This window comes from Pangasianodon hypophthalmus, chromosome 4 (assembly GCF_027358585.1).
Source record: "Pangasianodon hypophthalmus isolate fPanHyp1 chromosome 4, fPanHyp1.pri, whole genome shotgun sequence".
NCBI classification, from domain to species: Eukaryota; Metazoa; Chordata; class Actinopteri; order Siluriformes; family Pangasiidae; genus Pangasianodon; species Pangasianodon hypophthalmus.
The window spans coordinates 18,806,856-18,833,545 of NC_069713.1; the positions used below are offsets into that span (position 1 = coordinate 18,806,856).

At 38.5% G+C, this 26,690-nt stretch overlaps 2 protein-coding genes across 5 annotated transcripts in view; one reads left to right on the forward strand and one right to left on the reverse strand.

The window, feature by feature from the left end:
* Window positions 1-19,999, forward strand: part of frem1a (Fras1 related extracellular matrix 1a) — a 29,126-nt gene extending 9,127 nt beyond the window's left edge. For 2 of the 3 annotated variants that reach the window (XM_034303317.2, XM_026935846.3), the window contains 35 exons: window positions 1,279-1,373; window positions 1,516-1,829; window positions 1,985-2,181; window positions 2,278-2,601; window positions 2,863-2,971; window positions 3,089-3,220; window positions 3,326-3,670; window positions 3,799-3,941; window positions 4,152-4,348; window positions 6,250-6,340; window positions 6,432-6,599; window positions 7,362-7,570; window positions 7,728-7,821; window positions 7,923-8,175; window positions 8,345-8,548; window positions 9,231-9,416; window positions 9,543-9,739; window positions 9,999-10,221; window positions 10,329-10,473; window positions 11,737-11,878; window positions 12,086-12,281; window positions 12,406-12,670; window positions 14,513-14,930; window positions 15,386-15,587; window positions 15,756-15,900; window positions 16,377-16,506; window positions 16,675-16,747; window positions 16,906-17,055; window positions 17,219-17,421; window positions 17,518-17,565; window positions 18,050-18,220; window positions 18,374-18,505; window positions 18,655-18,770; window positions 18,865-18,950; window positions 19,063-19,999. In XM_034303317.2, coding sequence (XP_034159208.2) covers window positions 1,279-1,373; window positions 1,516-1,829; window positions 1,985-2,181; window positions 2,278-2,601; window positions 2,863-2,971; window positions 3,089-3,220; window positions 3,326-3,670; window positions 3,799-3,941; window positions 4,152-4,348; window positions 6,250-6,340; window positions 6,432-6,599; window positions 7,362-7,570; window positions 7,728-7,821; window positions 7,923-8,175; window positions 8,345-8,548; window positions 9,231-9,416; window positions 9,543-9,739; window positions 9,999-10,221; window positions 10,329-10,473; window positions 11,737-11,878; window positions 12,086-12,281; window positions 12,406-12,670; window positions 14,513-14,930; window positions 15,386-15,587; window positions 15,756-15,900; window positions 16,377-16,506; window positions 16,675-16,747; window positions 16,906-17,055; window positions 17,219-17,421; window positions 17,518-17,565; window positions 18,050-18,220; window positions 18,374-18,505; window positions 18,655-18,770; window positions 18,865-18,950; window positions 19,063-19,265 — 6,306 coding nt within the window. In that variant the 3' untranslated portion in view covers window positions 19,266-19,999. Of the gene's footprint in view, window positions 1-1,278; window positions 1,374-1,515; window positions 1,830-1,984; window positions 2,182-2,277; window positions 2,602-2,862; window positions 2,972-3,088; window positions 3,221-3,325; window positions 3,671-3,798; window positions 3,942-4,151; window positions 4,349-6,249; window positions 6,341-6,431; window positions 6,600-7,361; window positions 7,571-7,727; window positions 7,822-7,922; window positions 8,176-8,344; window positions 8,549-9,230; window positions 9,417-9,542; window positions 9,740-9,998; window positions 10,222-10,328; window positions 10,474-11,736; window positions 11,879-12,085; window positions 12,282-12,405; window positions 12,671-14,512; window positions 14,931-15,385; window positions 15,588-15,755; window positions 15,901-16,376; window positions 16,507-16,674; window positions 16,748-16,905; window positions 17,056-17,218; window positions 17,422-17,517; window positions 17,566-18,049; window positions 18,221-18,373; window positions 18,506-18,654; window positions 18,771-18,864; window positions 18,951-19,062 lie in introns of those variants that run through there. The other variant, XR_004577948.2, reaches the window with a different exon arrangement.
* Window positions 20,000-20,199: 200 nt separating this feature from the next.
* Window positions 20,200-26,690, reverse strand: part of LOC113539796 (inactive ubiquitin carboxyl-terminal hydrolase 53) — a 35,235-nt gene continuing 28,744 nt past the window's right edge. For both annotated transcript variants that reach the window (XM_053233241.1, XM_026935847.3), the window contains 4 exons: window positions 23,522-23,558; window positions 22,629-23,341; window positions 22,422-22,528; window positions 20,200-21,381 (listed from right to left, as the gene is read on the reverse strand). In XM_053233241.1, the coding sequence (XP_053089216.1) occupies window positions 22,452-22,528; window positions 22,629-23,341; window positions 23,522-23,558 (827 nt within the window). In that variant the 3' untranslated portion in view covers window positions 20,200-21,381; window positions 22,422-22,451. The remainder of the gene's footprint in view (window positions 21,382-22,421; window positions 22,529-22,628; window positions 23,342-23,521; window positions 23,559-26,690) is intronic.

Consider the following 26,690-nt stretch of genomic DNA (forward strand, 5'->3'; position numbering starts at 1 on the left):
AGTAATTTGGGTGTTAATGTAGTACTTCTAATTTGTTCCTGATTAGTCACTCCATAAATACCTGTGAGTTATTAAATGGTATTGAAAAGTGTTAACCATGAAACTAAGCATGCTAATAGAAAAGACATCCACACATAAACAGCAATATAGTCTGCTTGTCTGTGGAAAAAAGTGCCTGTGTTAGATTTAGTATAGTTGAAATAAGGACACTGCAGGTGTAATTCACATGTCACATTTAAAAGTCTGGCCATCTATTTAGACCTACCTTCAGCATACACAGTGAACTTACTGGATAAATGAGAATGTGGTGACAGATCAGCACTCACTTGTAAAATGCCACTGTGCAACAGATTTGTTGTATTGTCCTAGGCACATCTAAAGTTCCTGTTTTATGCTTAATAGGACATTAGTAAAGCAGAATTTTTATATTCATGGCTATTTAATAGTCTGTGATTGATTATAGATGGCACAAAAGAATAGACAACTTTAGATAAAATATGTATTTTGGTGGTTGAATTTTCAAGGGTGAAGTTGGAGATATAATGTAATATCCTTAATTAAGGCAAAATATCCTTATTAATTATCAGACATCTTTCATTGCGTAACTGGGAAAACCTAACTCTTCTATTTCTTCTTTTTTCTTCTATTAAGAAAGCCTGCAGAACTTGCATTTTTTTTCTTGAGGTTGAATAACTTGTGCTGAAAGATATAATTTAGATGCAATCTGACCACAGTTTGAAGTGGTTTATAGTCAGATGGAAATGGTTGAAAGAGTTATTGTATTGTAAACAGCTAATTTAATCTGGCAGGTGTGTAGGTGTGTACATGCTTTACACCAACCTTTGTAGGTTTGAGGTGAAGAATTCTCAACTTGTCCACATCAACATGACGTGTAAATCTCAGTGATCTCATACAGCAATATCAATTCAAACTGGATGGATAATTTATGCTTGTAATTATTCCCATAAAGTGCAGCAAGCAATTTAACCTAAGGTGAAACATAAATTCTTCAAGTCTGCATTCTGTTAAGAAACAATTGTTTTTAGTGCTTTTTGTGTCTTTTGTTATTTTCACGTGGCTTGCAAAAACACTTTGGGAATGTGGTGTATCACCACGCCATGCCATAGTTACAGAAGGGGTTGTGAAAAAATTGCCTTTTTATGTTGCATTATTATAGTATTATTAAAGCACCTCTGCTAATTTAACAAATTTAGTCTTTTTGCAAAGGCCAGTGAAAGTGATTTTATGTGCATTTCTTAACTGCTATTCTTTCATCAGGTTTTTGACTGCCACTATTTGGCTGATGAGGTGAAATATACTCATAATGGCTGTCCTATTTTAAAAGAAGATATTGTCAAACTTCGATTGTACAGGTATGTGTTTTGTTTGAGTGCTGTAATTTATCTGATACATGCAGAGAAGATATCAAACCATGACAAAATGAATTGCGTCATTGTCTACTTACAGCCTTCATTTCTAGCTATTTACTTAAACCCTAAATGTTTTGTATTTTAGATTCACAGAGACAGAGACATATAGTGAACTGTTCTCACTCCATATTGAGATCATGGAACCTGATTGTAATATTATAAAGTTGGGACCACAGACATTGCAAGTTCCAGAGTTCTATGGTCTTTCCAATATGCTTGATGGTAATGTGATGTCCTTCCACTATGATCATCGACCCAACATAGAGTGTACTATTAGGGTGATGACACCAGAATCTGGTCTACCTGGACATGGTCAGCTGGTCACTGGTGAACCTGACAAGCTAGAAGGGCCAAGAGGAGATGAACCAGACAGCTTTGTCTCAATTCGACAACAATTAGGTATGACATCTTCCAATGTAAGCTATGCACTATATACCAAATATGCTGTTTAGAGCCAGCATAGCACATTTCTTGGAAAAATTAAGTACACATTTGATCCACATTATTCATGGATATTTTAGTTCATTTTCTTAACATTGTTACCCTTTCTTCAGAAAACAAAGCCAGAGCCAAATGCAAGAGTGAAGACTGTTTGAAAGGACTAAAATTGGTGACGATTACAAAAGTGTCTTGCGAAGAATTCTTAATGATGGGCATTCGCTATCAGCATATTGATCCTCCATCACCTGATATTGATTACATTGCTATCAAACTGGACCTCACAGACACAAGGAGTGGGAGCATAATCCAGGTATATATGACAAAAGCATGGACCAGTGTGCAAGCCAGTTCCACTTATTATCTCATTACACATTGTGTTTTTAAATGATGTGTTTTAATCATTCAGTCAGAGCAAGCCTGGATCCCCATTACCATTAAAGGTGCTGTAACCAACCAGCCCCCAAAGCCTGCCTTCATGTCCATGTTCATCCTGGAAGTGGATCAGTTCATCTTGACTCCACTGTCCACAGCCATCCTTGATGCAGAAGATGCTGAGACCCCAAAGAACAGGCTTGTGTTCAATATCACCAAGCCTCCCAGTGAGGGCTTCATCACTCATTTGTCTGATCACACCAAGCCCATATCATCCTTCACCTGGGTGGACCTCAATGAAATGCTTATCAGCTACCAGCCTCCCAATTCTAGCCATACACAACGCAGGAACTATGAGGTACCTTCTAGACACTATACAAGATACCATAATTCACCCATAAAAGCACATTTACTCACCATTGGGATAATTTTGCTGCACAGTGTACAACTTGCACTCTTAGTTCTTTAACTGTACTTTGGTTAGTTAGGCATTCATAGATTTCTAAAGGGGTTATATTTGTTGCAACCCTATAATAGGTAAACCCATTGTTGTACAGTTGTACATAGAACCTGCAACTGCAGTTGTCTGTCACTAATCCTTTAGCCTTTACTCAATTAGGTAGAGTTTGAAGTCCATGATTTCTACTTTGAGAAAAGTTCACCTATTATGGTACATGTGTCAGTCAGGACAGCAGACACAAATGCACCAAGAGTGTCATGGAACATGGGTGAGTATTTCATCCTGATTGACCACAGGTTTAGCTACACTTGTCAACAGTTTACATTATTTAAATAATTTTCCTGACCACTGAATATTGATTCTAATAATGCTGAAATTTCCAAAGGTCTCAGTCTCCTAGAAGGTCAGTCTCGGCCCATCACGTGGGATCAGCTGCAAATTGTGGACAACGATGATCTAAAGGCTGTAAGAATCATCACCGTGGATGGCTTACAGCATGGAAGACTGACTGTCAGAGGTGTGTGATAATCATTTGTTCTTACTTTAATTATTGATACAATTATCCTGAAAAGATCATCCCTTTATACTGCATTAGTGGTTGATTAGAACTAATATGCTTTAGGTGGAAAAGGGTTCATGTTCACTGTAAGTGACATTAAGGCTGGAGTGGTGCGCTATTACCATGATGACAGCGATACCACCAAAGACTTTGTGGTCTTTCGGATCACTGATGGCCGCCACCAGACCAGACACAAGTTCCCCATCAACATCTTACCCAAGGATGACAGTCCACCATTCCTCATCACCAATATGGTCCTGGAACTCTCTGAGGGACAAACGGCTCTTCTTCGAGGTTCTATACTTCAAGCGTCAGATATGGACTCCAGTGATGACTACATCTTGTTCAACATCACTAAGCCTCCTCAAGCAGGGGAGATCATGAAGTTGCCAGGTCCAGGAATTACAGGTTAAAAAGAGCTTATTTTTATTTTTAAAAAAAAAACAAAAAAAAAAAACAACAGCAACTACTTAGCTTAGTTTTTGCCATCTACGTATGCTGTCTAACATCTTGGTGGATACATGTTTTCTTTGTAGGTTATCCTGTGATGCGTTTTCTACAAAAGGATCTCTTTCATTCCATCATCTACTACAGGCACTTTGGCAATGAAGTATTTGATGACTCTTTTGAAGTGGTGTTATCTGACTTTCATGATCCTCCCAATCTCTCAGAGCCTCAGGTATAATTTGTTGACACATCCAACACCAATCCTGTAAGCACAGTCTGGTAATCCTGCTATCACTGTCACCAGACACATTAATTATTTGATAAGGCCCTTCTACTGCGTAAAGTGACATTTCACATTGGATTTCATATATGGGTATGAATTAATCCCCATGCATCTTTTATTTATTTATTTTTAAAATTAATTCCCATGAATCTTTTGCAGATCATTGTGATTCAGATTCAACCTATCCCAGATCAGCCACCTAAAGAGGCCCCAGGAGTAACTCGACATCTGATAGTCAAAGAGACAGATGTGGTATATTTAACCAAGCAGCAGTTGCATTTTGTTGATGTGGAGTCACCAGACAGTGAGCTTACCTACACGGTTACCACCCCACCTTTCTACACTACCACTTACGGGTAGGTGGTAATGGATGTTTTTCAAAGATCTTAAGATCAATATTATGTTGAATGTTAAGTGCAAAACACATTAACAAACCAAAAATGCAACAGCAAATTAGAAAATGTAACAAGAAAACAAAAAACACATCAAATTTGGAAAATCTAACTTTTTGGTTTCAAATTTGATGTGGAAGAAAATACAACATCAGATTTGAAAATCTAACAGCAAAACCCCAAACACAGCAGTTTTAACTGAAAATGGAAATACATCTCATGCTCATTTCTGATTGGCTTCAGTGAATTCAGTCTGAGAGAGTGCAGAAAATAGAAAACTGGAGGGTGTTTAGACTAAGAGAAAACATGAGCCTAAATTAATAACTTGGCACAGCATTAATGAGTATGTGAATGCTTAAAACCCTAAAGGAAGCATTGTTATTCAGAAGAAAGAATTACACCTCAATATAGTAATATAAGTAACTCTGCATTAAATCAGTTTTCACTAGACCAATTAGATAACAGACTGAAAAAGTACAATTCTTTTTCCTTGTGATAGTCATATGCCTGCAATGATCATGCAGTATTCAATAAGGATCTACCTTAATGATGTGTTTTTGAATTTTTTCAATTTTCAATTTATTTATAAAGCACATGTAAAACAACTTTGACCAAAGTGCTGTACATAAAGCATAAACCTAATTTAACAGCATTTAAAAATGCACAGACCTAATCGCTGCATTAGTATTGCATAGGCTTGTATACAACAGTAAAATCCATATAACCTTAAAACAACCCAATCACCTATCATTTAAATGCACAGGAGAAAAGATGAGTTTTTAACAGACATTTAAATTCAGACACTGTAGAAGCAGTTCTGATAGATAGAGGCAAAGTGTTCCATAGTTTGGGACCAGCAACAGAGAAAACTCTATCTCCCCTACATTTTAGTCTTGTTCTGGGAATCCACAACATACGTGCAGTCTGAGATATGAGTGATCTGACAGGATTGTGGACAGTAAGCAACTCTGAAAGATATTGAGGAGCAAGACAATTAACAGCCTTGTACACAAAAAGCAAAATTTTAAACTCAATACGGTACTGAACGGTAACCAGTGCAGCGAGCGTAAGATAGGTGTAATATGTACCCATTTGCGACTGCCTGTGAGCAAACGGGCAGCCGCATTTTGAACCAACTGAAGTCGTTGTATAGATGAGACCGGCAAGCCATAATAAAGCGAGTTACAATAATCAAGTCGCGAAGAGATGAAAGCATGTATTACAGTCTCAAAACTCTTCCTGCTCAGGAAGGGTTTAACCTTCGCTAATCTACAAAGATGGTAGAAGCCGGAGCTCACAGTGGCATTCATTTGTTTATCTAGCTTTAGTTCGCAGTCAAATATAAAACCCAGATTTTTAGCGTCGTGGACTTGATATGGGGTAAGAGAGCCCAAATCGATTGTGTAGGTTTTGCCATTTGATCCGAACAAAACAACTTGTGTTTTATCATTATTTAGATGTAGAAAGTTATTTGTAAGCCATGTTTTCAATTCAAGGAGACAGGCAGTTAATTGATTTACAGCAGAATTATCATCACGTGTAAGTGGTATGTAGAGCTGAGTGTCGTCAGCGTAGCAATGATATGATACACCAAATCTCCTAAATATAGATCCCATGGGTAACATATACAGTGAAAACAATATCGGTGCCAAGATTGATCCCTGAGGAACACCACAGACTGCGCTACAGAAGAGGAGTACTTGCCAATTTTTTCTTGCATTGTCTGATTTGCTGTCATGTTTTGGTTTATTAATAGCCTATATATTGTATGGTGGCCTTTAAGTGCAAAACAAACACACACTAAATTTTTTTTTTTAAATACAACTTTAGAATTTTTAAAATTTGTTTATTTACTTGTTTGCCAGGGGAACTGATGCAGGGCGGTTGTTCCTGGTTGACAGCATCCCAAAATTGGCTAAGGATCCCAATGCCCCCGTGCTTAGACTTTTCACACAGGTTAAAAAATAAAAATTTTGGTTTGTTCCCTTTCTCACATTTTGGCCATTTAGGGGATGCAAATGCTAACAGCTTTCTTCCTTCCATCTAGCATGCTGTCAACTACATGAAAGTGGCTTATATGCCTCCTTTCCAAGACATTGGGCCTTATCCTCAGCATATTCAGCTTGTGCTGTCTGTGACAAGTGAGCAGGGCCGAACTACCACTGGAATCTGTTTCAACATTACAGTGCTGCCAGTAGACAACCAGTCCCCGGAGGTACCCCGGAACCATCTGTTCAGACCACACAGTCTGATTGAACAGTGTGTATTAAATAGAACATACTGTCAGGTCCATATGTATTTGGTCAGTGACACAATTTTCGTAATTTTGCCTATGTACACCACCGCAATAGGATTTAATTCAAGGGCTTTAACAAAAAATATTGCAATAACTGTTTAGGAATTATAGCCATTTTTTACAGAGTACCTCAACAAACTAACAATCATAAATATTAGGATTATTTTTAATAATACTCGGATGCAAATCCTTTGCAGTCAGTGACTGCCTGAAGTCTGGAACCTATGGACATCACCATATTCTGAGTTTCCTCCCTTGAGATGCTTTGCCAGGCCTTTACTGCAGCTGCCTTCAGTTGCAGAAGCCTGAGAAATGGCTTTTGAGCCTGTTAAAATGGAGGTGCTCAGTAAAAAATGGTTGTAATTCCTAAAAGGTTAATGCAATATTTTTGTTAAATCCTTTGAATTAAAGCTGAAAGTTTACACTTCACTCACATTTTGATTGCTTCATTTCAAATCCACTGTGTTGGTGTACAGCGGAAAATTTAAAAAATTGTCACTGTCCAAATACTTATGGACCTGACTATGTTAGCTACATGATAGGAAACCTTTACTGACAGTTGCACTACTTTGTACTTTGTAATGCTACTGTACATCATGTTTATGTGAAGCATACACAAAAATGGTCAAATGAAAAGTAGCTACATACAGGTGTGAATAATGGTGTTTTGTTTATTCTTAGGTGCACATGAACCAGTTGATTGTGGATGAGGGGGGAGAATGCTGGGTCAGTGCAGATCACTTGCACCTGACTGATGTGGATTCTCTGGAGGACTCGCTACGTGTGGCACTGAAGAGAAGGCCTCAGCATGGGGACGTGTATCTGGATGGTGCACCCTTGAGTCAAGGCCAGACCTTCACCGTTAGAGACCTGAAAAGCCTTAAAGTTAGGTCAGACATGACAGCATTTCATTCACCATTTTCAGTTATTAGCAGGATCAGAGGTTTTTTCTCATTTACTTGAAAATTTCCATAATTGGTATTATGAACATGTGAATGAATTTCCAATATGTGTATAATCCTGATGTCATGCATTTTTCCCACACAGATACCACCATGATAGTTCAGAGACAGAGGAAGATAACATTGAATGTATAGCCACAGATGGGGTGAATTCAGTTGACTTTGTTCTACATATTAAGGTAAAATAAATAACATACATTAAATCATTTACTTGTTGTATTTATTAACAAAACTATTACTAAATGATATCTAAGTGTAAGACTTTAATATTCATTGACAGGTAACACTAGTCAATGATGAAATGCCAGCACTGGTACCAGGCTTGAAGACTGTTCTAGAGTGTGCAGAGGGACAGGAAGTTGTGATCACCATAGAGTACATCTATGCAACAGATGGTGATAGTGATGACAGCAAACTGACCTATCTGATTGCTCGCCAGCCGTATCATGGTGTAGTGCTAAAGAATGGTATAGTGGTAGACAGGTTCTTTCAAGAAGATATAGAAACCAGGATCATCAGCTACAAACATACAGGTACTAAAACTAACTCCTTCTCTCACCTATTCACCTATTGCTTTCCATAATAATTAAAACATATTTAGACCTGTTGTGGATTTGCAAAATATTGGTCTGTATTTAACTGCATCATGGTTTTATGGTGTCTGAAATGAGAATAGTTACTAATATAAATAACATTTCAAAGGCCTGGAGGTTGGATTGCTCCCTCGTCATGACACCATCACATTTGTGATCTCTGATGAACAGACGGATCCAGTTCCTTCATGCTGCTTTGACAGACCTTCTCAGTTTAATGGGCGAACAAAACATCCCCAGGACTCCTTGCTAATCTATGACCTCAATATTACTGTTTATCCTGTGGACAACCAGCCACCATCCATTGTTATTGGTATACCTTATTTGATCAATTCTAATTGTGAGGCAAATGATCATTAATTTATTGAAAGGGATTTTAAGACCGCAGACCACAAAGTGTAAGAAAGGAGTACTGAAGCATACTGTCATTACATAAGTAATGTTTTTTTTTTTTAATAATAAATGCTATACTTGTTGAATCAAGATGCATTTAACTAGTAAAATAGGATTTATCATAGAGTGGATTTGGCACAGATTTGGCTGCTTACACTCAGGTACACATACCATGTACATTAGGTACACTTTGTAGGTGTATAATTACAGCCGCTCTTTATGACCGCATCACGCATTAACGTCTCACTACCCTGTTAGTCACTGCTGTGTTGAGAATTGGAACTGGCACATCTGTCCAGCATTGGTCATATGGTCATGTTTCAATGATGGACAGGGTGTAGGAGGCGCAACAGTTTCTGCATAGCATCAAAGGTGCTACAGGCAGTATATCCACAAAGTGCACCTATATGTTATGGTACCTGATTAAAAAGGTCATAGTAGTGTTGATACAAGGTAGATATGTGTAGGTAATCATATATTATTTATGTTTAGCCCGACATATATCTATAATTCAAACAATAAATATATAATAGCCTTTGATATATGAACATTAATAATGATAATGGGCCCATTGTCCATGAAAAGTCTTTCTCTCTCCACAGGTGAAGTGCTTCAGGTGGATGAGGGAGGCTCTGCTTCTATCACTGTAGCACATATAGGAGCCTCTGACCAGGACACTCCTCTGGAGGACTTGCAGCTTGTGTTGGTGACTACACCACAGTTTGGCTATATTGAGAACATTCTGCCTAGTCCAGGGTTTGAGAAGAGCAACATGGGAATCAGTATTGGTCAGTGCTCTCACTGTTATGGTTTTGAATGGGCTGCTAATGAATGACTACCCAGAATTGCGTCTTAAGTTTTAAACATTACGTAGAGGAAATAAGCTCACTAACCAACTTTGCTCTGTCACTCAGCCTCTTTTTCCTATAGGGATGTACTGAATGGACACATAAACTATGTGCAGTCCAGACACCAAAGGACTGAACCCACTGCTGACCAATTTATGCTATACATCTCTGATGACAAACACCAATCCTCTGCAATCCCCTTCTACATCATCATCAAGCCAACAAATGACGAAAGCCCAGATTTCCTAGCCAGGAACATTAGTGTGAGTCTAAAATAAACTAAATGATTAAATATTTGAGTTTTTTCCTGGCTAATATGATGATGGCCTTCATGAGGATCAAACCCCTGGAATATGCAGTGTATAGATAATGTTATGTTATTTTAATTATTAAAATTTAAACATTTCTTTACCTAGTGACTACTATAATTATGAAGCACACCTCTTGGTATATGTGCTACATCTTATTAGAGAAAATGCTGTCTGTCCTTCATAGTAGTAAATATGGAGATGTGTTTTGCAGGTCCGAGAGGGAGACATGAAGGAGTTGGATGCCTCCATTATTAATGCTGTGGATTTAGATGTTCCCAGAGATAAGTTAACATTTCGCATCATCCAGCAGCCCCAACATGGGGCTATCATGGGCGGGCTTCATGGTAATGATGTAGCTCATTATAGAAGATCTATCCAGAATCATGGAACAGAGGTTCAGGTCCAAGTCTTCACCATGGAAGATCTCAGAAATGGTACAGTCATGTAATAAATGAATGAATGAATCAGAAACTCTGGTCATTATTGCATTCTGTGACATGTACCGCAGATTTTGAACCTCTTGGTGACTCTGTCCTCACAGGTATGACACTGATGTATTTACATGATGACTCAGAGAGTGAGCAGGACAGCTTCATCATCCAGCTGTCTGATGGAAAGCACCAGCTCCAGAGGCACATATTGGTCAAAGTGACGCCTATCAATGATGAGAAGCCGTGTATCATTAGGTATCTGATACAAAATGTTTTTTTTTTCTTTCTACACACAGAAAAAATAATTTTAGTGGTCCATGCATTATCCTTATAAACACAGGCTAGCATATTCAGGAGTGAACTACTGATAACTTATACTTAAGTGAAAGTATAGATAATGTGTAAAATCTTACTTAGTTAAAATAGGAAATATTCAGTAAAAAAAATTTACTCAGTTAAAAGTCAAAATGTTGCTTTTAAATGTATTAGAAAAGTAAAAAGTAAATGTTTTAGCTGATGAAATTAAGTAGATCAAAGCAGATGGTGAATTGTCATATTTCTTCTACATTGATAAATTAGATGAGATATTTTAAAATCAAATAAAATGAAAATGCAAATAAAATACAATGCAAATGAAATGTACAGGAGCACATTCTATTGATATACTATATGGCCAAAAGTATGTGGACACCTGACCATCACACCCATATGTAGGTCTTCCCCAATCTTTTGCCACAAAATTGGAACTGCACAATTGTATAGAATGTCTTCGTATGCTGTAGATTGTAGACTAAGAGGCTCAAACCTGTTCCAGCATGACAATGCCCCTATGCACAAAGCGAGCTCCATGAACACATGGTTTGCCAAGGCTGGAATGGAAGAACGCAAGTGGCCTGCACAGATCCCTGACATCAACCCCCCTGAACACTTTTGGGATGAACTGGAACGCTGACTCCACCCCAGGCCTCCTCACCCAACATCAGTGCCTGACCTCAATAACACTCTTGTGGCTGAATAAACAAATCCCCACAGCCACACTCCGATATCTTGTGGAAAGCCTTCCCAGAAGAGTGGAGGTTATTACAACAGTGAAGGGGGAATAAATCTGAAACGGGATGTTCAACAAGCACATATGGGTGTGATGGTCAGGTGGCTTACATTCATTGGCTGGAAGACTCCTCTGGATTTGTAATGAGTACTTTGAAGGTGTAAATTAAATGTAAGGAGTAAAAAGTAAGTTTACTCCTTACATTTAAAATGGCTCCCTCCCTCCAGTCCCTCCATTTTCACAGGCTCAAAAGTAATTTTAAATACTTTTTTAATAAGTTTTTTATTGGAAATGTAATTAGGTAGGAGAATAAGTCTCAAGTGAAGTATAAATAGCCCAATATAATACTCAAGTAAAGTAACATAGTACAAGTACAGTTAAGTATTTTCCACCCCTGAGCATATTATAATTGTATGCTAAAATAATTCTATGATGGAATAAAGCTAATAGCTATGGTGTGTGTGCTGCAGGAACACTGGGATTGAGGTGGAACCAGGAGAAGCCAGACTTATTTCCAGTGCTGTCCTAAGTGCTTATGACAAAGACACTCCCTCCACTGACATCATCTATGTGTTTGAGAGTGTTCCCGTTCATGGCCTGCTTCAGATTAAGGTCAGTGCGCAAGAAAGACTTTTCCAAAGCCTACATGTCATTTTAACAGATTTATTATTAATGTCTCTACAGTATGATATAAACTGCTATATTGTTTCAGATAGCAGTGTGTGGTGTTGTATAACTACGTTTTTTTTGTGAAATGCCAACGATTGTATGTCATCAGATAATCATACAATTATGTAAAATTCTCTGGTGCCTTCTCAGGCAGGCCTGGACTGGAGGACACTGTCAACAGGAATGAACTGTTCCCAGGAAGCTGTGGATATGAACTTGCTGCGCTATGTACACACAGCTCAGCCTGGAGCTCACACACAAGACTTTTTCATCTTTCATCTACAGGACGGCAGGAATCGCTCCCCTGCACAACACTTCCACATTTCACTCAAGGAGCTAGAGAAAGGTTTTTGTCTATAATATATGTTCTTAATCTTAGCAAGACACTATAATAATATTATGCATTAGAATGGTTGATACAGAGTACATATTTGATAGTAAATCAGATCATGTGGATTTCTGTTCTCCAGGAGACATAGCGTTGTTTGTAAAGCCGGTGAAAGCTAGCCGTGGAGAGCATGTAGTGATCACTACAGACATGTTGCTTGCTGTAGATGGCACTGAAAAGCCAGAAGAGCTGCTCTATGTGATCACTGTGCCTCCAGCACATGGTCATATGGAGTACATCAAACACACTGGCATTCCCATACACTCCTTCAGCCAGCTGGACATAGTGGCTAATCTGGTGTGCTACGTCCATGACAACAGGGCTACTTCACCTAGAGAGACAGTGCAGTAAGGACCATGCTTGTTTTGCCTTTATGATATATATTTGAATGTGTGTGTATAGTCAGATCCATAAGTATTTGGACAGTGAGACAATTTTCATAATTTTGGCTCTGTACAACACCACAATGGATTTGAAATGAAGCAATCAAGATGTGATTGAAGTGTAGACTTTCAGCTTTAATTCAGTGGGTTTAACAAAAATATTGGCTTAACCGTTTAGGATTTACAGCCATTTTTTACACAGTCCCTCCATTTTCACAGGCTCAAAAGTAATTATTTTAAATACTTGGATGCAGTCAATGACTGCCTGAAGTCTGAAAACCATGGACATCACCAAATGCTAAGTTTCCTCCCCTGAGATGCTTTGCCAGGCCTTTATTGCAGCTGCCTTCAGTTGCTGGTTGTTTTTGGGTCTTTCTGCCTTCAGTTTTGTCTTCAGTAAGTGAAAAGCATGCTCAGTTGGGTTGAGGTCAGGTGACTGACTTGACCATTTAAGAACGTTCCATTTCTTTGCCTTAAGAAGCTCTTGGTTTGCTTTCACGGTACGTTTTGGGTCCATCTGTACTGTGAAGCGCCATCAGTTTTGCAGCATTTGGCTGAGCAGAAAGTATAGCTCTATACATTTCAGAATTCATCCTGCTACTTCTATCGGCAGTCACATCATCAATAAACACCAGTGACCCAGTTCCATTGGCAGCCATACCTGCCCATGCCATAACACTGCCTCCATATGTTTGACAGATGATGAGGTATGCTTTGGATCATGAGCTGTTCCTCTCCTTCTCCACACTCTTCCCATGATTCTGGTACAAGTTAATCACATCAGAACTGGGCAGTCTTTTTATTTATTTATTCATTTTTTGAAGCAAAGTCTAATCTGGCCTTTCTGTTCTTAAATGTTACTAGTGGTTTGCATCTTGAGGTGGACTGTCTGTATTTACATTCATGAAGGCGTCTCTTGATTGTAGACTTTGACAATGATATGCCTACCTCCTCCAGAGTGTTCTTGACCTGGCTACATGTTGTGAAGGGGTTTTTCTTCACCTATTGGTGTTTCTGAGCTCACCAGTGCTTTCCTTCTTTTAAAGAATATACCAAATTGTTGATTTGGCCACTCCTAAAGTTTCTCAGTCTCTCTGATAGGCTGAAAAACAAAACAGACCTAATGATGGCCTCCTTCACTTGCACTGACACTTTGGACCACATAGTGAGAGTTCCCATGAACAGCTACCAAATGCAAATTCAACACTTGGAATCAACTCCAGACTCTGTACCTCCTTAATTTGTCATGAAATAATGAGGAAACAGATGAATTTGCTTATCAGTCAATTGTCCAATCACTTTTGAGCCTGTGAAAATGGAAAAAATGGCTGTGATTCCTAAATGATTAATGAAATATTTTTGTTAAACCCCTTGAATTAAAGCTGAAAGTCTACACTTCAATCACATCTTGATTGCTTCATTTCAAATCCATTCTGGTGGTGTACAGAGGCAGAGTTATGAAAATTGTGTCACTGTCCAAATACTTATGGACCTGACAGTATATATACACACACACTTATTTCAGGGTATTTTCCTTTAATAGCATAATGTCTATGCCTAACTTCAGCCATACAGAAAATGATTTAAAAAAATTATACTGGGTTTGCTAAATAATTTCAGGCCTCAGACTTTTGGACAGAAAATTTAAATCTAGACTCATTAAGTTCTTTTGTTTGTGCTTAAGGGAACACCCTAAAAGGCCCTGTGTTTCCTATCTGGGAGGATTCCTTTAAGAAGCTAAGATCCAGTACTTGTGGTATATGCACATTCTTTGTTTACATCTTGATTTTTCTATATTGCTTCTAGGTTTGTCATCAGTAATGGAAAATCCACACGTAATGGTACTCTGGAGATTCTGGTGGAGATGACCGATAGAGTTCTCCCTATGCTAGTGCAGAAGACTGGTCTGCAGGTTCCTCAGGGTTCCACCGTTACTATCACCACTGATAACCTGCACCTGTCTGACCCAGATACCCCACCCCATTCCCTGATCTTCATGCTGGTGCAGCCCCCACAGTATGGTCAGCTTATTGTGAAAGGTTTTCCCTTAGCTCCAGGGAGCAACTTCACACAGCAGAACCTACAGGACCTGGATGTTGCTTACAGACACTCAGGTGGAGCTTCTCAGATTGACCGCTTTACTTTCACTGCTGCTGATAGCACGACAAGAGGCTTCCTGGTGGGAGGGAAGGTGCAGACAGAGCCAGTCTTCTTTTCTATACAGGTGTGCAGACTTGAGTGTTAATCTATGAATTTTTGGGTGCAAAAGAAGACCACTGTATGACACATTTATAGTATTACAAACATTGCTATAGTATCTGAGTTGACTATGTAATAAGTAAGGAATAAAACACAAGGGGCATTGAGCTGTTACTACAAAAAAAAACATTAGAAGGAGAGCATTAATACAAACCTGTCAGCATTACTCTCAGAGCTGTGCTGTTAGAAAATTAACCAACAACTACTAACCAATCAGATTTGAGAATTCACTAGCGCTGTGGTAATACAATTAACACAATGCACCATACATAAACCATCATAGTGTTTAAAGTGGTGTTTCAATGAAGTACCAATTCTATAATCAGGGTACACTATAGAATTTTCTTAAGGGTTGTCTTTGGTCTTTGGGGTAGAAATGTATTTTTGACCATAAATGTGTGTGTGTGTGTGTGTGTTCAGATTGAAACATTAGACCGGTCTGCTCCAAGCGTGATGGTGCTTGAGACTCTGTGGAAAGTGGAGCTTCTAAAAGATGGACGTTATGGAATCTTTATCTCATCCAGAGAATTAAAGGCTCAGGATTTGAATGGTGCAGATGAGAGCCTCATCTTCCACATACTCAGAGCCCCTTACTTTGGATACTTGGAGAATGTCACCAATGGTAAGAAGATGATGTACAACAGTTCTACAAGAAATGACTGCTATGTCTGCTAATAATGAAGCTCACTAAGCCTATAAGAATATGAGAGAGTTTGTCGACTGTGTAATGGTGTCCTGAGCTTATCGATGTCAACCTATATCACCATCAGACTTCCTGTTGTGTCTCCAGGTGCATTTGTGCGTCAGAGGTTCACTCAAAGGGATTTGAACAAGAAGAATATTTTGTATATAATTAACCCTTCCCTGGAAGCCTTAAATGACAGTCTGGAGTTTGCAGTCTCTGACCCACTGGGCAAAACTGGACCATCTCACAAGTAAATGCATGCTAAAAAGTTTGCTTATACACCACAAGCTCATAATGAAGGCTAGCATTCTGAAAGAAGAAGTTTGCAGTTTTAGAGCCCTCTGCTGCCTGTGAGGTGAATTGCAATTGCAATAGAAATAGACAAGCATTCCGCTTCTCCCCAGCCAAACCCACCTCGTTGAAGGTATATGTGACCTGAGAGTGGCCTTTTCAGGAAAAGAGACAAAGCTAAGCAGCTCTGTTTTGACCAGAGTTAATTTCCATCCCAGAATCATTTAAACAGTTTGAAATGATGAAAGTAGCCAGTTCCACTGCATAGCAATATTGCAAATCACTGTTTTTCAAAAATAACATTGCAACTATGATTATTACATGTCTAAAACACCTTTAAATGTTGCAAACAGCACCTTCATGGCTTAATAATAAGAGAAAAACCATCAGTGTCCATCAATGTTCATCTTGTTATTTCTGTTTCTCTATCTGTAGATTAGAGTTCAGCTGGGCCAGTGTAGAGCTGACCAAGACAGAGTATTGTGTGTGTGAAGGCAAAGGACCACTCTCTCTCACTGTTCAGAGGAAAGGCAATATGCAAGATTCATCATATGTAACTCTCAAGGTGAAAAAAGTAGCTGTCTATTTTCGGTTAGTAGGAAAGGGAAGGGGAAGCTAGCCTTTAGTGCACTATAACCAGTATGAATCCTGGGGATTTCAGAAAACAGGAAAGTGTAAATAAGCAAATGAACTTATTTTACATAGTTATATGACTATCCTCTTCACTCCTCAGGTAAAGGAGCTAACAGCAGCTATAGGAAAGGATTTCATATCAGCTCCCTCAACTCTGATTCAGTTTGATCCTGGTACTGTAGATTTACTGGTTCTTTTTTTTTTTCTCCATAAAATCCTTCTTTGCTCTCACCTAAGCTACTGCATCAATGCCTTGTTACTATTCTACCAAACGGATGAAGGTTAAAAACACTTATTTACCAGACTCAAGTCTAAATCTGTGTGTGCCCAGGTGTGGCCAGTCGGCAGTGGAAGGTGGAGCTTGTGCAGGATTTTCTGGAGGAGGCTGAAGAGATGTTTGAGGTGACACTGGATTCTCCTGTAGGTGCAATACAGAGAGGAAACAACAAAGCTGTCATTACAATAATGGACAACAAGAATGGTCAGCTCATAAATTAATATTTAATTACCAAAGGGGTTTTATGACCTGATAGCTACTTTGACAAGAGTCTTTACCATTTGAATAGGCAACTAAATATGTACATTTCTTAGATTTTATACATTGACAAAATCAATACTCATTTAGATTCTGGCTGCTTCCACAGGACTGTGTGCTGACCCCAGAGGGCCAGATCTTCAGGGTAAGGAGCTCCAAGCAGGGCCCTACCCCAAACATGGCTCCATCCAGGTAGAGACTTTACCTATCACCCTGGGAGTTGGGCCAGAGATTGCCAGAGGCGATAACTTGCCTCAAGTTATTACTCCCGTCTCCAAGAAAAGACTAAGAACCAATGGCAATGGAAAGTCTGTGAGTTGATATTCTTATATGAAAATGTGTACCTTCTGTAGGCTATGTATATCTTGTTCCAGCGTAATTTGTGTAATAGCTTATTTTCACCCACAGATTCGACCCTCTTCAATCATTCGGAGTGGATCTGATGTTCTTTACACTGTAAGTCAATGCACCATGGTTTCTCATGCTTTTACTAATAGACATTGCCACAGAGCAGCTTAACTTAAATCTGAATTCAGATTTAGATCCCTAATGAGCAAGGCAGAGGTAAGAGTAGCAGGAAAAACCTCCTGAGATGTCATGAGGAAGAAACCTTGGGAGAAACCAGATGCAAAAGGGAACCCATCCTCTTCTGGGTTATACTGGATAGTGCAGTTTTAAACTGTTACAGAATACAGGGGTAGAAGAGTAAAGTTAAACAGTACTAAATGATGTTTAGTATGACCATCTTGTGAATAAGAGTCCTGGGACAGTCTCTAGCAGCAGAACTTATAGTCATGACCGTAATAATCAAGTTTCTGCATACGGAGTATTCCTCCTGTTCCTCAGAGATAGCTGTATTGTCAGTTAATGTTACATCATTAAATTTATAAAACAGTTTATTTTAAAACTTTGGAAAGAGTTTCTCTACACTTTATTGCAGTATCATGGGATAATGTCACTGACGGTGGAGGACGAAACTACGGCCTTTAACTCTGGGAAGAAGGCTCAAGTGCAGGTAACCAGTAGAGGGCAGCAGCGTTCCCTCCCAGCCAAAAGCCCAACCCACCTTACAGCACTTCCTACAAATAACCGAAGAGGGACAGCTCCTCAGGTATAAATCCAGTGCTGAGCATTAATGGAGCATACAGTATGTCATTTATAAGATTTGTATGCTCAAATCAGGGTGCATATTTACAACTAATTCAGTACGTCTGTATGCAAGTATATTCCTATATAAACAATGTATACATGGTTATGTGCTCAGAATAGTTTCTCTAGGCCTGAGTCTAAGGCCTGCACTCCAGAGCTGGCAGGTTTTCTCCATTTTAACGCAAGCTTAGGCCAGCTCCTGCAGTGCAATGGGATATCCTGGAAACCCTGGGCTGCTACAGATGAGGTAATCAGCATAAGACAGATAACATTAACTTCACGCTACATACCCCTCATTTACATCAAATTCCATCTCAGCTAATTCCTTTTAATTAATTAAACTGATTTTGTAAAAACAGATGATCTGATATTATGAGTTTTTCTCTACACTTCCAGGCTGTGAATGCACAGAAGTGTCCACAGGGGTGGACTTACCATAGCCACCACTGCTATCTGCTGAGCACAGAGCGAAAAGCTACATGGAACGATGCTGCCAGGGCCTGTCGAGAGAGGTGAGCTCAAACACAAAACACTAAACCTCAACAGACATTACATTTCTTCTTAGTCCAGCCTTGTGTCATCAACTCTAATTGTTATTTCACCCAGCTTCCAAGGCAGCCTTGTCAGTGTGCTATCAAAAGCAGACATGGATTGGCTCTGGGACTACAGTGAGAGGAAGCCCTTCTGGATTGGTAATTTGTTTAGCACAACTTTCAGCTCATATACAAATTCATGCAAATTGTGAACATGTCTATTCTAAATTGCACGCTAAGGGGCACTGCTGCTAACTCTTGTGATGTGCAGGTCTGAATGACCGGGCGAGTAAAGGCCGGTGGGAATGGGTGGATGGAGAGCCGGTTACTTACACCAACTGGAGGCGCGGTCCACCCCGAACTAGAATCAAGAGCAACAAGAAGTGTGTTTTGGTATGGAGGAAGACAAAATGGCAAATCCGAGACTGTAAGACTGGAAAGGGACACCGTTTTGTGTGCTATGTGAAAACATGAGCTGCTACTGATTACCAAATAATTTATACCCTGTCTTAAGATTACTTGTTTACTTCATGATATGAGACCATCCAATATATGACACTGCTTATGGTGCATGATGAACTGGAACTCAATGGTCAAGTATTATTATTAAAGTATAACTATATTTAGAGAGGCAGTGTATACTATAATGACTGTATGTGATAAGAACATCAGATGATCAAATGTTTGATAGTGGATGCAGACATTAGTACCTCAACTGTGTGTGCAATGTTTTATTTTACCATCAGAACTAAATCAGTGCACATTGAAACTGAAATGACTTATGTAATCAAAAACAACACTGCAATACTGTAAATGTAAACCCTCCTAGATACCTAATTATTTCATGTATGTATGTATGTACAGTGAGGGAAAATTTGGACACTTTTGTTTTTCTTATTTAATATCTTTCCAGCCAATGGCAATGTTGTTTATAATGATGCAATGACCTGGTGCAATTTGCCAAAAAACATTTCTGGCAGCATTTTATCTAGAACTTGATTTATATTTGTGAAACCTTTACATATATGTTTTAATACAGTGTCTGAATATTTTACTCCCTATCAATTTTATTTTAAAACACATATTTTTTTTTTGCTTATGAATACATAGTTTTTTGTTCCTATTTATAAGTATAATGTCAAATGGCATTAAGTTTGTAAATCTGAAGTGGATATATGCACTGAAAGTATATTAAATAACAAAAAAGTGTCTGAATACTTATTTCCCCTCACTGTATGTGTATTATATACCATAGGACTAATAATATAAGAGACATCACTATTTGCCTGTAGCTGTACTACTGAAACTGCTCTCGCCGATAAGATCACAGGCAAACAATACACTCCCTACTCACTGAATCATAAGTGCTATCAAACTGTTTTAAAGCCATTAGCACACTGAACCAGTATCATGATCAAATGAAAATCATTTATTAAACATTTGTTGGTCAGTAGAAATGAAACATAACGACATACGAAAGAAATTACAAATAAAATCAGCTATTTTCAGTATTTTCAGTTCTGTTTACATACAAAATAAGGCACTGTTTTATTAAGTGTCTGTCTAGTAAATGTACAAAATGTCATACTTTAACAAAAATAAAATATAAAAAAATGCACATTGTGTCTACGACATAAAAAAGACTAAATAAAACTATACAGTGTACCCATATATTTTGGAGAAAATTAAGTCATGTACAAGCAAATATTTTTGTCATACGCCAACTTCCAGAACAGACGACAACCTAAGGGTCCAGTCCACTGTCAAAAATGTGTGACCTTGAATTTATCAATGTAAGGAGATTAGCATGTCAAAGTGCAAAAAAATATACAGCAAAAACAATCATGACCGCCAGGTAGAGTTTAATCAGTTTCATTTGTTGGAAAAACAGATCTGTGTGCTTTAGTACATAATTCAGTGTTTCTCCTGCATGTCTTCTGATTGTAATAACTGCCAGGCACATTAAAGAAAATGCAGTTTAGTGCATCTAGGCTTAATGGAGCCACCATCTGAACATAGCGAGGAAGGTAGAAATAAGAGCCAAACCATTTCAACTACATCCAAGAGAACAGACATCTATGTAAACTCAGTAGGGGGAAATAATCATTAAGCAGGATTGGCTTTATCTTAAAAAACAAACAAATAAAAACAAACCCAACAACTTTCAAAAATATGAAAACATTTTAAATCATTTCCCATTCCATCGAAGACTATCATACATAGCAGAAGTAAAACATCTTCCATACATGTGTTATTATCCAGATGCACTGGAAACATCCCTAAACACAGTGATGCAAGCAGAGAAGTTCATCCATGCCTTGGCTCTTATAGTAGTTTCCTACATTCTGAGATCCACAATAGGTCACATTAAAATATACCGACTGGGGAAAAAAAAAAAGTCAAGCAGAGATTTTTCATTCTATAATGGCTCATAAATGTGCAATAGCAAAAATGTCCACAGAATTGTTCCTTGAAGGGATCGGAATCAATTTAAAGGGAGAATAAAGAGCAAAGGTGTCTCAGGTCTCTGCATGAGTGTCTGGCCTCTTTGGCACTAGGTCCATTTTAAATCACTTTTTTTTTTTTACATCTGTTAAAAGAAGCAAACATATATTTAGAAAATACAGTTTCACATTTGCATATGTACTGTAAAAAAAATACACACACACACACACACTATTCATAAAAAGTAAGCATTAAACACACACACACACATTATATTATATTATATTAAGGAAGATATAATACAATTTGTACAACGAAATCTGATTGGTCAGAAGCTTTTTAGTTAACTTTCTGTAACAGCAAATTCACTGGGACTTGTATGGCAGACATTCACATCAAAGGATTAAAACGTGGTGTTATTTAACAAAAAAAAAAAAAATCATTGATATGATAAAGATTAATATAAAGACGTGCTTATTTAACATTCATGGAAGTCTCCAGTGTCAATGCTAAGTCAGGGTCAGTAAGTTTTCTGCCACGTGCGTTGTGGTTTCTCGCTAACATGACAAGCTGTGTTGTTTTTTTGTTTTTTTTTTTGTCTTGACTCCAACAGAGGAAAAGAAGGAGAGGCTGGTGAAAGGATGACTGTTCATAGCTGCTATAATATAGGTGATAACACAAACTAACTTTTCTCATGGACGTTCCACAACATTAAATGTAACTATAAATGAATAAATTGCATTTTTTTAAAAATTAATAAGAAATGTAATCACTGGAAAATTGCTGTGGTATAAGAGGAATATAACAGTTGAGGCTGTTCAGTTATAGGAAAATAATCAGTGATGGAGTGGTGTCAAGGCGGTATCGTATGGCCCTGTTGTGTTTTAGTCCTTACATGGCTGAAAAATCTAAATATCTCTGTCATAAGATTTTTGATATGCTGTCACACTGATTGTAGTTATACTTTAAGTGTTAAGTATTATTATAAAGTATTAATAAACAGTATAATGAGCTGACTTGATGACTACAGAATTGTGTTGTGTATTTAAGCTCTTATTTTTTGTAAGAAATGTGAGAAAGAAAATGTGTTTTTGTTTTATAAGTACTCACACTCACATGACAACTAAGTTCAGCAACAGCAGCTAAAGGGTGCTATTTACAGATAATACGTCATGGAATAATTACCTTTATGTCGGGTGGGACTGATGTTTGGTGTCATAGGAAGCCATGTTCATCCAGTCCTTTTACAGAAACAGGATTCCATTTTACAATGGGTTTACTGCTGGTATGGGCTGAAAAGAAGGTCATATTCACCGTTTTACACTCAGCAGTCTCGTCTATTACAAGAAGTTATTAGGATGTAAAAGAATTTGGACTAGGTGGTAATAATACCTGTTTCTTTCTTGGTTCTGAACAGATCTGGGATCTTTAAGTCTGCAGGAGCTGGGGATGCCCTTTCCCCATGATCGCTCTCACTAGATGATGTGTGCTCTCCTGTTTTAGAATCAGCCGCTGTATTAGGAGCAGATCTTTTCTTATGGTACTTAGCCCGGTAAGTGTCTGTCATGCAGCTATCAACAGAAAAGTAGGTGGTGGGGATTGCATACTCTCCTGTGACAGCTGATTCGACGCAACCATCAGGGATGCTGGGACACTTGTCCTCGCTCTCACTGGCAGACAGATCGTTCCTCTCCTGGTCGGACGAGCCGGATTTAGAGCTGCTGTCTGATGAGGAGAACATGTTTGGCTCGGAGTTCTCGAGCATTATCTCTGAGCTCATCTTTGCAAAAGCCGCTCCTTTATAGGCCGGGGATTTGGGTCTCGTGTGGGCAGAGTCTTGGATCAGACCGCTCCTGTACTCAGATCTCAGGACTTGGGGTTTGGGGGGTAATGGTGGAGCTGAGGTGTGAGAAAGACTCTGGGATGGTTGGTGATAAGCAGGAGGAGGCACATCAGTTTGAGATAAAGAATCCTCCTGCTCTGATACAGGACCGGCCAAATCATCAGAGCTGTTCCACTCAGAGCTGCTTGTTTTGCTTAATAATGCAGTCCCAGTACCACTATTCACTCCGTCTGTTCTGTCCAAGTGACCTCTTCTGTTTCGTCTATTACAAGAAGAAAATGTCATTTAAATGTCACTTGTGTTTGATTTAAGAAGTTGACAAAAGACATACAGACAATAAATGAAATAACACATCTTACCAAAAACAAAACAAAACAACTTGGAATGTTGAAAAGTGCCCAATGTGAGACAAAACATTTTTAAACCTTCACCAATGCTTTACCTGGGAATATGTTCATGAGTTTTCCCTCGCAATTCACCTATAAAAAGAAAACGAGAACATAAATTAGACTCATTACTTTGTTAAAATTGTTTAAGACATGCTTTTCTACTGCATATCAAACTGGTTTTGAGCTCCTCATCATAAATTTGTATTACATCCACACAAAAGAATGCAGTGTCTTTACAGAATGGGTATGAATAGCTCTAAATTAATTCAGCTACATGTGGTTTTGCACAATGACAAAGAAATTTCAACAATGCATATATTTGGTAGTGTAAAAGCACTGGCTTCCCAGTTTAAGCCAGCCTCCTAGTCGCCAGAAAATAAACTAAATAAATGAATAAATAAACAGAAAACATGCTTACACTTCACTGCAAAACTCCTTGAAGTAAACATAGTAAACAACAAATGACGCAGGAAATAAACTGCCACCAGTGTATAAGATTTTATCAAATCTAAATTGCCTCAAAGTACCAGCATTTCTCCTTCTAAGAGACACATCATGTAAGAGAGGAAAAGGAAAACGTGAAAGCAAATAAAACCACCAGGGGCTGCTCAGGATCCAGCCAAAGAGCTGCTGAGAGGAGAGCACACTGCAGATACACTACACTACAACTGAAGTGGTCTGGGACACAATATAAAGCACACACATAACATACATAAACTGGTTAATTTGTAGTAACGTAGTAAACTTACTAAACATTTAAAACTGTAACCAAATGCCCAATAAACTCCAGCTAAATAAAACTACAAATCATTTTAAATTAAAAACCTTAAATTGTTTTAAATAATGTGGAATATGTGGAAATGATATTGTCTTTGCTATGTTATTTCCACTCATCAGTGCAATGGAGATGTTTGTGCTTTATATTGCACAAGCAAGGTACAAAAATGAGCATTCTGCAGATAGAAAAATAAAAGTACACAAAAACAAAAATATGGAGAAAAAAAGCCCTGCATGGCCAGGATACATCAGCATTTGTGCAGGATGGTGCGAGTTCTCCCCAGAGATGCAGCCTGCAAACCCAGAGACCTGAAACTGCACTAGCCTGCACGACAGAGATGTGATGTGTCAGCACACTGCTTTCTCCCTCCTTCTGTTATTTTCTCAGAGCATTAGCAGCCAAATCCATTTCAGCCAGCACACAGTTATGACAGGACTTTAGACCTCGTTTCGCGTTTTTCTTTTACCCTCTTCTTCCAAGCCGATCACGTTTAAGCTGCTAAGCCCCTTGTAAAGGATCTCTATTTGATGGCCTCAACTTAAAGTGACAGCATTATACTGTATCTGCTGCCATCAACAGAAAGCACAACAGAAGACTTTGCGCTTGTCCGGGTGAAGATTTATACAAATCATTTGTGGATTTTTGCTGCTTGAAGGCTCACAGGCAGTATTAGTTTTACTTATTAGTCAAATAAAGCTGTTGCACTGCAGTCATACCCAGACAGAAGTAGGGAAATATGATCATGGTGTTATTAATCACAAAACAGTCATCACTGCATTAATGAATATTTCTACAGAATTTGAGGGCTGAGCTTTTAATTTTCTGGGAAGGCCAAAAGTTCCAACTAGGAATAATATGTCCAGATATTACTGTTATAATAAACTTCACTTCTCTGGGAAGGCTTTCCACTAGATTTTGGAGCCCAGCTGTGGGGATTGTTGTGCTCATTCAGCCACAAGAGCATTAGTGAGGTCAGGCACTGATGTCGGACGAGGAGGCCTGGGGTGCAGTTGGCGTTTCAGTTCGTCCTCAAGGTGTTCAGTGGGGTTGAGGTCAGGGCTCTGTGCAGGCCACTCCAGTTCTTCCTTACAAATCTTTCACCTGCCTCTTTTTTTCTCTTTCTCGAAATTAATAAGACTAAAACACGCAAGTTACCTAGAAACCACAAAGCGGAAAGTTTTCTGTCCTGAAGACATTCCCGTGATAGAAAACATACTGACCTTTACAAAGCGCTGAACCCTGAATCTCAGAAAACTTCATATCAATGATTATAGTTTCTACTTTGTTAAACATGTTTTTTTTTAACCTGTTTATTATTAGACTAAGACTCTGTGGCATGCTTGCCATATAAGTCCCTGTAAATTAGCTAGTACTCTTAAAACAATAATGTTTGTAGCATAAGCATATTAATATAAACTGATCATTTAATTTACAGCTGGAACCACTATCAGAACTGCTGTTAGAGAAAATTAACACCTTCTGACCAATCAGACAGGAGAATTCAACAGTGAGGTGGTATAAAAAATTATTTAAAAAAAAAAAACACAATTTTTCTAAGCAGTGAAAACAATAACCACAGTTTGAGACATGATCTCATCTACACAGCCCCTGTGTGTTCGATCATTCATGTGTACACACCTTCACTGAACACAGCCCAGGGCACAGAACACTGATATTCTAATGATAGCCTCACACTTGGAGAAGCATTAATTAAGGACATAAATGTATCATGTGGAGAGACGGGCCTGTGGCAGCGCTCCTGGCAGTGTGGGAGCTTAAGATAGACCAGCTGGAAGGGAAGGGCTATGGGTGGTACAACTGCACCCATAAATCAACACTCAGTTGATCTGGTCTGAACTGGGAGAGTGAGATCACTGGCAGTGCCGCGGCCAGCTCACTGTTCCACACCTGTTTTGCATGTTAGCTCAGCCATACTTCAATTCAGAACCATGAACAAACAAAAAAATACCAGATAAGCTACAAGCATATGCAATGGACATTTAATACAAACATATCTGCTCTTAGCATTTTATTTACAAGTGTGAAGATTTAAATGACAAATGTAGCACAAGATCTTCAAAAGTGTACAAAAAAATAACTGACCTCCAACCGTCAAGATATATTTGGAGGCCAAATGCTAAAACGAATCACGTGTCACTAGCAGTTTCGTCAGAAGAAATTCTGTTCCAAAAACAGCCATCACTACAAAGCTACAATGACCAACTCTCAGCTAGATCAGATTGCTGTCAGATATATGTATCAAGTTCTACATATAATTAGTTTTTTTTTGCACACAGTATTATTAGAAACAGTTCTCATTTAATGTTAAGATGCTATACTAAATCTGACCCTATAAAGGCTATGTCCATTTAACAGGTTGAACTTTCAGTAGTTCCTGCTGACTTGACCTTTAGCTACAGCTGGTGGGACACAAAATGCAGCTC